This window comes from Wolffia australiana, chromosome 8 (assembly GCF_029677425.1).
Source record: "Wolffia australiana isolate 7733 chromosome 8, ASM2967742v1".
Taxonomy (NCBI): domain Eukaryota; kingdom Viridiplantae; phylum Streptophyta; class Magnoliopsida; order Alismatales; family Araceae; genus Wolffia; species Wolffia australiana.
In genome coordinates, this window is record NC_135842.1 from 6,303,356 (window position 1) to 6,312,061 (window position 8,706).

Below are 8,706 nucleotides of genomic sequence, written 5' to 3' on the forward strand. Positions count from 1 at the left end.
TATCGACATGTCACTTTAAATGAGATACTTATGTACCATTAGGCATGAAATTTTTTTAGATACTTTATATCTACAGGTATCCATCCCTAAGATATTTAAACAAATGAAAAAATCATAATTTACAGCATTATGAAAGAATTAAATTGAGGATCTAACCCTAAATATGAGATTCATTAACAATTGGATGTAATATCAAACAAGGAACATCATAAGGTGAAGGTTGAAAATCGTGAAAGTCATAAATAATAGATTATAAGTCTATATAACATATACTTTTCTTTTTAGTTGATGAGAGAGTAATCTGTGCAAGTATATTTATCACATTGTCACAATCTCAAAGTTATGAAGTATGATTATTATATCGATAACTATGGGTTAAAATAGTTAACCTCTGTATGATGAATTTACCTACACACTAGGAAATATCTTGGAGTGTTTGGGAGAAGGAAGTGTAGCAGAGGAAGGAGCCTTATTTCAATGACATGGCCAAGATGTCAGACAAACTACAAGAAAAAAATATTTTTCTTAACTTTCTTTATTCCCCTAACTTATATATCTTTAAATATATAAAAAATATTTATTTAAATAAGATAAAATGTAACCATTGGGTCCCTTAGTTAAACACCAGACTGTAATACCAATTTGCTCCTTGACATGCCCTCTATCACTGTGAGACTTTGGCATGGCCTTGTGACTGTAAGTTCAGTGGAGCGACCATAGTCTCCACCTTGAGCTAAAAAAATGTATCCAAGAAAATATAGATGAAATACATTGGATAGGGGATGCGAAGAAAGAAATATAGATTTGGGATTATGATTTTAGAGTTAGAGTATAGAGGAAGGCATTATAATGAACTAAAATATATTAAATACGTTCAAAAGACTGTGATATGAGGAGATGCTAGCTAATGTCTTTATTAATGATTGATGTTGACTCTGTCATTCTTTTCCAAGTAGCCTACGCAAATTTTTGTCCATTAATGCAATCTCTATCCCTTGAGAATGATTGATGCATACCTTTGTGCCATATGATTGATAATTAATGTTGATTTTTTAACATATGATAGAAGTCTAGAAGGGAGATGATTTCATAAATATTATATAATTTATAACTCTTAGTGTATGTACATTATCAAAATTGAAAGGGTATTAGGTTTGTCACACAAGAAGATCATATGGGAAACAATGTGGAATGACATCAAAAAAGCTGCGACTCGATGAAAGGATATGAAAAGGATAAGGAGTGACTGGGATTGAGGAGGATATTTATAATACTTTTAATAATTCTATGCAAATAATTTCTCAGTATTTTATTAGACTATAAAATAAGACTATTTCTCTACTATTTATCCCCTACTAATTGATAAACTCAGACTAAATACGATTATGTTAGTTGTGAGAGAATATCAAGGTTATAAAAATGTGGCATGCATAATAAATTGCTATTTGATAAAAGTTAAGATTTATAGATAAAGGTAATCTAAGTAAAATTTTACTATAGTTTAGCGTGATACCGAGAGCATGGGGGAGACTTGAACTGACACAATCGAGGCCCCTCAAGAGAGAGAATTAGATGAAGGGTAATGAGTTAAAAACTAACATCTTGCAGACAACAAACACATGTATTTTTCATATTTAACGAAAGTGAATAATTTCCTTAATGAATAAATTGATACTCTAAGTCATTAGCCCTTTATGAAGATTTGTAACATCTGGCAAAATTTTGGAATTTTTCTACGTCATTCGGTGCATAGTCTTATCATATTTACACCAAATCATAAGTGATTTGTTGCATTAGCACAATCTCAACTGTTTTATCTCTCAAATAATATAATGCTATAAAAATATAAAAAATGTAATAATATACTAATATAACAATAAAATATAATACTATAAAAAATAAAAATCCATTTGATTAATGATAAATTAAAATTTTAATGATATCCTACATACTATTATCAGGACAAAGGCATATATTAATACATTAATAATTATTGTGAAAACCAAGAAAATAATGTTTAATTAATGATGTAAAAATATAAGTTACCACTTTAGTATGACTTATTCCATCACTTCACATAGATTGCTTTAAATTTAGCTTTACAAGGTTAATCATATAAAAGCGCAATAAACTGAATTTCATTATGAGTTAAGGTGTACAATTTGAAATTATGGCTCATTTCACATTAATACTGGTTGTCACATGAGAGAAGGATGTCCGTAGTATAAGAAAATGCTTGGACCGGATGAGTCAACTTTGTTCATCAAGGAAAATAGAAAATTACTTTAATAATGTATTGAATTGATAAAAGTCGGAATGTCTCCTACTGGAAAAGGCCAAAGAGATGATGTACTAAGCCAAAAATACTTGCATGGACACTTGGACATGAAGCCAATACTATTTCTATCGTAAGTTTACCATGAGTGCCTGTCATACTAAGTATTTGTGCATCATCTATGGTTGAAAAAATAATGCACATATCATATATTATTTATATTAATAATCTTGAAAAAGTAAATCACCTAGGAAAGACAAAGTTTTCATGAAGTCAAAGTACACAAACATTTATTTCCACTCCTAGATACTCAAAACACCTGGCTTTACATGGGCTGTCTATTTGTGTTCTTTTATCACAAGTGATATATCTGATAGTAGGGCTTATACGTGTTGTTTATACTTGGATGTATCATAGGTGTCCTGAACTTGTTGAAATTTCTGTGTTATTTGGTTAGAGTTTTACAAGAAGAACATGGAATGATGCATTATTTTTGAAACTGGATTAGGGAATGGCCTTAATATGTATTGAAATATTTGAGGCCCACTCTAGTCTCTTACCTCCAATAATTTAATTGCTTCATAATTATCATGAACATCAAATAACTCCATTGAGTAACTTGTAATTAATTACTGCTAAATTTCTTGATGCCTAAGTATTAAGAATATGGATTCTTCCCATTGTAAGTCATCAATCAGGTTATTTACTTTCTCATTAAGAAATTTACTTCTGTGCTCAGAAAAAAACTTAATTGGGACTTAATCCATATATTCAACTTCACGTAGGGGTGTTTACCAACTTAAAGCAGATAAAAATGATGCTTAGCTAAGTATTCCAATGGTGCATTATAATGCATCATTACATGTTCTTCTAGTATAACTCTAACCAAATATACTTAGACATGAATATTAAGTTGGATGTAAATATAACCAAGGAACTTATCTGATAATGACCTTAGGATCCATCCATTCACCAAATTTTTCATAAACCCATCCCATCATTGTCAGTAAAAGGATGCTACTTAAGCTACCCAGTGAATAAACATGAACTTGCAATGGATTCAAGAAAAGCATTATCAACATGAAGTATACTACTCTAGCTACCGAGGGTGCAAAATATCTAATTGTGACGAGGAACAAACAGATGAATAAAAAATAAAAATTGTTTCAGCCCAATGGAGAACTATAATAGTAGATATTCATGCAGGACTGGGTGAATATAAAGTGTGCCTCATACAGTCATAGCACAATGAATACTCCGAATGGTAGAAGCATCTAGAAGAAATTATTCTAATTATTATAAGGTGAAGATAACATCGCACAAGTATTTCAATTGAGATAAACAAAAGAAAATAACAGATTCAACGAAGGCCTTTAGGATCTATCCATTCGCCGGTTTTCTGTGCAAATCCCTCCCATCGTTATCAAGATTAATTTTTTCTCCTTGATATCAGATGGGTAAAAGTTCACATGTTGATGGTATTCAAGATCGCATGTTCCCTCTCCTCCACGCAAGCTCCTTCCGGTCCACATCCCACCTTTGTTGATCAGGATATGATAACCTCGTTCCATAGCAGAGTTGTCATCTCTATCGAGAGCACATATATTTTTTTCTGAGCATATCAACGACCGAGATTCATAAATGAATGGATAGACATCCCCAATGTTCACTGTTTCAATGTTTATTTAATTCACTTATCACGCCCGTATGCAATAAAAAATACATCCCGCAATTTATTTTCTGCCAGACCAGCAGTGGAAAAGACCATCAACTCAATCTCATTAAAAAACTATCATACCCAACTAGATCTCAAGTCACATAATTTTTTCTCATAGAATAATTGAGAAACCAGATTTTTTTTTTCAGGCGAGCAGAACCCCAACAATATCTCAGTTCACATAATTTATCTCATAGAGCAATTGAGAAAGTAGATTTTTTTTCCTGACCATTGCAATCCCAACTAGATCTCCAGTATTCAATCCACGCTCCGCTTATTAATACCGCAGCAGGTCTGCAGGCGTAACCATCGGTCGACGACCGTCAATTAATGAGAGCAGTCACTCTTTGAAGATGTCAAAGAGAGAGAAAACAAGGGTCCGTGGGATAAAGGCAGCCAGAGTGAGAAGACGGTAACTTCTTGACGGCGTCAAGGAGAGAGAGAGAGAAAGAGGAAAGGAGAAAGCAGTCCATCACCTGTAGGTGGGCCTTTTAGGCTGGCGTTTTTCACCTTCCAAAGGAACCCCTTCTAAAACCAGACGGAACTCTCCTTCTGAACCACCCTTGTTTGAGCCAGGTACAAAATTAATGTAGTTCATGGATGCGGACGGGACGATTTTTTTGTCCCTGGACGAATTTTGGGATGAAAATTCGTCCCGGGAACCACCGGACGGGACGGTTTTGGTCTCGTGGGACGAAAAAACCGTCCGTCCGGAGGTCTCGGACGATGGACGGACGGATGTGGACAAAAAACCACCAGATTCACATCCGACAGTTGAGATCTCGCCACGTGGCCTCGTTACGACAATTTGCATCAAGGTCCCTGTATTTTTTCGTAGTGCAAACTAACACTGCTCAGAATTAATTGTACATATGTCTATTTGCATTCCCTCTCCTCCTTATTTCCATTAAAAAGCTTAGAAATATCTATATTAATATATTAAAAGTATAAAATGAGTTTTTTTGGTCCCAGGACTTGATGGGACAAAAAACCGTCCCCGTATGATTGGACTGGATGGTTTTTTTATAATTGAACCAAAAACCGTCCCGTCCTTCATCCCTAAACGTACTCTGGACGCCGGATAGGACGAAGTTCGTCCCGTCCCGTCCATCGTCGCCGGTGGGATAAAGACGGCCAGAGTGAGAAGACAGTAACTTCTTGACGGCGTCAAGGAGAGATAGAGAGAGAGAGAGGGCAGCTCATCAACGGTGGGTGGGCCTTTTAGGCTGGCGTTTTTCTCCTTCCAGAGTGCCCTTCTGAAACCAGATAGACATCCTTTCTGAACAGTCCTTGTTTGAGCGAGGGAGGAAGGCTCAAAGAAGAAACCAGAGCAAGACGAGAGCAACTTCCCTCCCGCCTCTCTCTCCCTCTCTTAAATCAACCGTTCTTCATCCTCGAATCTCTGTCTTTGAAGCTCTCCTTCTTCTCTACTTTCTTCCAAAGTCCTCTCGCTCTATCGCTCGATTTCTCTCCATCTCTGGCTGAATAGGTATTGTTAGAAAAATAAGAGCAGCTTGGCCATGGCAACGGAGGTCTTGCTGGGCGGGCAACGGGCAGCTCTAAACTTTTCCCGTCGGAGGCGGGTGGGCGGGCTGAAGAGGCAGAGACCGGCCAGGGCCGAACCGGGGGGCTCGCCGGCTGGCTCGGGCAGGTCCGGACCAGGGCCCGGTCGTGGCAGGGGGATGGCCCGGGGACGAGAGACGTACGCCGGGCCGGCCTTCTCGGCTTCTTCTCCGTCGCCAGGGGAGCTGCCCCTGCCCACGTTCTGGTCGATGACGGAGACGGATGACGTGGCGCGCCGGTCCTCCGCCACGGTGGACCTCCGGCGGCTCCTCCGCCTGGACCAGTGAACTAGACTAAGCATAGGAGAAGAAAGCAGCCCTCTTTCATCCCCGAGAAAGAACTAGTCTTTCCGTGGTATTTTTTTCAAGAACGGGAAGTCTGCGGCTCTTCAGGTGGATCGGAAGAAGACGCGAATTGTCTCGCCGTGTAGCTGTGACTGTAGGCTGACTCTGTAGTTTTTGGCTCGTCGTTTCGATGATGTATCTAATTTGCCCTAGTTTTGCTGTAATTTCCTCCTAAAAATGTTTGTTTTTTTTTTTCTACCTAGGGGATTCTGCATAGGTTCTTTTGATCTGATCCATTGGTGCGAGATGAGGCTGACGTCTGTTCTTGTCTCCAGTAGATCAGTCTTTGCTGCCAAGTAGAGGTTTCTTTTTTCTTCTCCTTGTCAACAATGCCGCGCTTGAGATTTTGTTCAGCAAGACCATCATCATCGGATGAAAACCCTCATCCTTACTAAAAACAACTGAACTCGTCACCTTCCTTGGATTCTCAAAACCTCTGATCTGATAAAAAATATTCTGGCGATATAGATTTTATGTCAACTTTGAGAAAAAAACAGACCTCTGGATTATCGATCAGTGAATATTTTTGAAGTGACAAGTTTCAAGCGACAGGGGTTGTGGGTCTGAAGTTTCAAGCAGTAGGCTCACTTGGGCCCGTTATTACCAACGGTCAAGCCATCCACTAGTAGAAATTAGAAAATTTTCCAGAATGAGAAGGCTAAGAACATTTGAAAATAATCTAAATGAAAGCTTTCCAATAATAAATGGATATAAATCTAAGAACCGACCTGATGGGTCTGTGGCTTGTAAATTAAGTACTGCTGGAGCAACCGCATAGCTGCCAAATCAGGAGCTTGTTGGCGATGATGCGCGCTTGCTCTTCCTCGCGTGGCAAGCTTTTAAGGCTTGAACTTCTGAATAATAGAAGCAGGTTGGGAACGAGAATCGAAAAAACAAACAAAGAACTTTCCCCTTTTTCTCACAAGTCAAATATTTCGATAAAAAACGGATACATCGATTGAATAATAAAGCTAAAAATAGCAAAAGAAAGAAAATTAACGGTGAAGAAATAAATAAATAAAAATCAACTTACGAAATGAACCCGACAGAATACTTGCTGTTCCAGTCTAAGATTCTATCAGGAAAATCAGATATGGTAATGATGCATGAAAATCAGATACGGGTCGACGGACTAATGACGACCAAGCGGTGAACGTCCGTAGCTGGCAATTTGGATGACCGATGACTTCTCCTTGAGTTGACTCTTGACTTGTCATTGAGTTGACCGTTGACTGGTTCAGTGAACGGGGACGTTTGTGACAGATGTATATTTATGAGGGATGGAAAGAGAGAGATAGCTACAGAGAACGCGGCAGAGAGAGGGAGAGAGCAATTGAAAGAGAGGGAGTGAGATAGAGACAGAGGATTAGGCTACAGGAAGAGCGGGGGCAGGCGACAGAGAGGGAACATGCGCGATAAAGAGAGAGAAAGAGAGAAGAGAGCGCCATAGAGAGGAAGAGAGAGCCCATAGGAGCGAGAGAGCGTAGTAGAGGGATAGCGTTGTAGAGAGAGAGAGAGAGAGAGAGAGAGAGAGAGAGAGAGAGAGAGAGAGAGAGAGAGAGAGAGAGAGAGAGAGAGAGAGAGAGAGAGAGAGAGAGAGAGAGAGAGAGGGAGAACACGTTCGACAGAGAACCCAGAAGAGAAAGAGAGGGCGTCCCCATGGCCGAAATTTCTCGAAGGAAACCTTTCTTGAAATCAAATTTGGCGTCTAAAACAACGAGAATTTGAGGTTGTATAGATCCATCGAGGGGGGAAAAGGAAGCGGGAATAGAGGGGAAGGATGGGTCTTTCGTGGCTCGGCCGTGGGTGTGGTGGCATCGAGTTATCGATGGTGGACTCTCCACCAGGTAAATTTCCGATGAAGAACAAAAATGAAACAACTCTTACCGCCGGCTTCAAAACCAAGGTTCATTTATAGAGACCGATTCTTCCGAATGAACGCTCGAATCCGAGAAAAAAAGAGTAGAATATAATTCAAAGGAAAAAGAGAACTGGATCCACGAAAATAGAAGATTTAGGCCGACAGCGAGGGGGAAATTACCTGGCTGGCAGGACTTCCAGTTCCTGTTTGTCCGAATTAGACATTCCTAAAAGAAAAACGACGGAAGCAATCTCAGATCCGAGAACAATCGGCGAGAAAAATGCAAGCGAAAAACGGCCAAAGGAAATGGAAGAGGAAGTTACTTGTAAGGAAAGATACAGAGACGAACAATCTCCGAGCTGCTTCACGTTCTCGTCTTCCTCATCTGCGTCGTTTTGATGCGATTGAGGGGGAATTGAACTCGTGATCGATGGATTTCCGGCCATGGCAACTTCGAGGTTTTGGAAACAGAACCGAACTTCCGCTGTTCTGATAAACCCTTAATATCTAAACCCTTTCTTCTTTTCTTAACAGGGAATAACGGCCGGTCCGGTCTGATCCGGTCCGGTCCGGTCCGGCCTTGTCTGACTGAAACTTAGGTATGTGTTTTCAAACAGTAGGAAAAATTGTCATCCAAAACCCGTCATCGTCATCGTCATCATCCTCAGCTGGAGTGGTGAAGAAGACGATGACGATGACTTTGTCATCATATCTACAAAATCATCATCTTCGTTGTCTTCCTACTGAAGACAAGACAATGACAATTTTGCCATCATCGCCCCAGTGGAGACCAATGACTCGGGAATGTCTCTTCATCATCTTCATCATCGGTGACAGCGAAAAGTAGCTCTTCCTATGGCCCCTTATCTATTCTGGTATGATCTGACCTATAGTTTTTGACTTACACAGTTAAATTCAGAAGTCAAAGTCAAAGTCAAAACATACA

General features: G+C 39.3%; 2 protein-coding genes across 3 annotated transcripts; one reads left to right on the plus strand and one right to left on the minus strand.

The window, feature by feature from the left end:
- Nucleotides 1-3,550: 3,550 nt before the first annotated feature.
- Nucleotides 3,551-8,248, minus strand: LOC144706632 (Cox19-like CHCH family protein). Of its 2 annotated transcripts, none has more exons than XM_078579627.1 (4): nucleotides 8,084-8,248; nucleotides 7,941-7,986; nucleotides 6,628-6,753; nucleotides 3,551-3,862 (listed from the first exon to the last, which is right to left on the minus strand). In XM_078579627.1, the coding sequence occupies exons 1-3, from the start codon at nucleotides 8,204-8,206 to the stop codon at nucleotides 6,686-6,688; spliced, it is 237 nt and encodes a 78-aa protein (XP_078435753.1). In that variant the 5' UTR covers nucleotides 8,207-8,248; the 3' UTR covers nucleotides 3,551-3,862; nucleotides 6,628-6,685. The 2 variants fall into 2 exon arrangements, with proteins under 2 accessions (XP_078435753.1, XP_078435752.1); XM_078579626.1 differs by having other exon boundaries at nucleotides 3,551-3,887.
- LOC144706631 (uncharacterized) lies at nucleotides 5,228-6,124 on the plus strand. The gene has a single exon (XM_078579625.1). It carries the CDS (start codon nucleotides 5,513-5,515, stop codon nucleotides 5,840-5,842), a length of 330 nt encoding a protein of 109 aa, XP_078435751.1. The 5' UTR covers nucleotides 5,228-5,512; the 3' UTR covers nucleotides 5,843-6,124.
- Nucleotides 8,249-8,706: the final 458 nt, after the last annotated feature.

Excerpts from the sequence above, each read along its gene's own strand:
- LOC144706632 (XM_078579627.1), bottom strand. The coding sequence starts at position 8,206 with ATGGCCGGAAATCCATCGATCACGAGTTCAATTCCCCCTCAATCGCAT. Across the intron at positions 7,987-8,083 it reads CTCTGTATCTTTCCTTACAA|GAATGTCTAATTCGGACAAA; the intron begins GTAACTTCCTCT and ends TTTTTCTTTTAG. Across the intron at positions 6,754-7,940 it reads CTGGAAGTCCTGCCAGCCAG|AAGTTCAAGCCTTAAAAGCT; the intron begins GTAATTTCCCCC and ends TCTATTATTCAG.
- LOC144706631 (XM_078579625.1), top strand. The coding sequence starts at position 5,513 with ATGGCAACGGAGGTCTTGCTGGGCGGGCAACGGGCAGCTCTAAACTTT.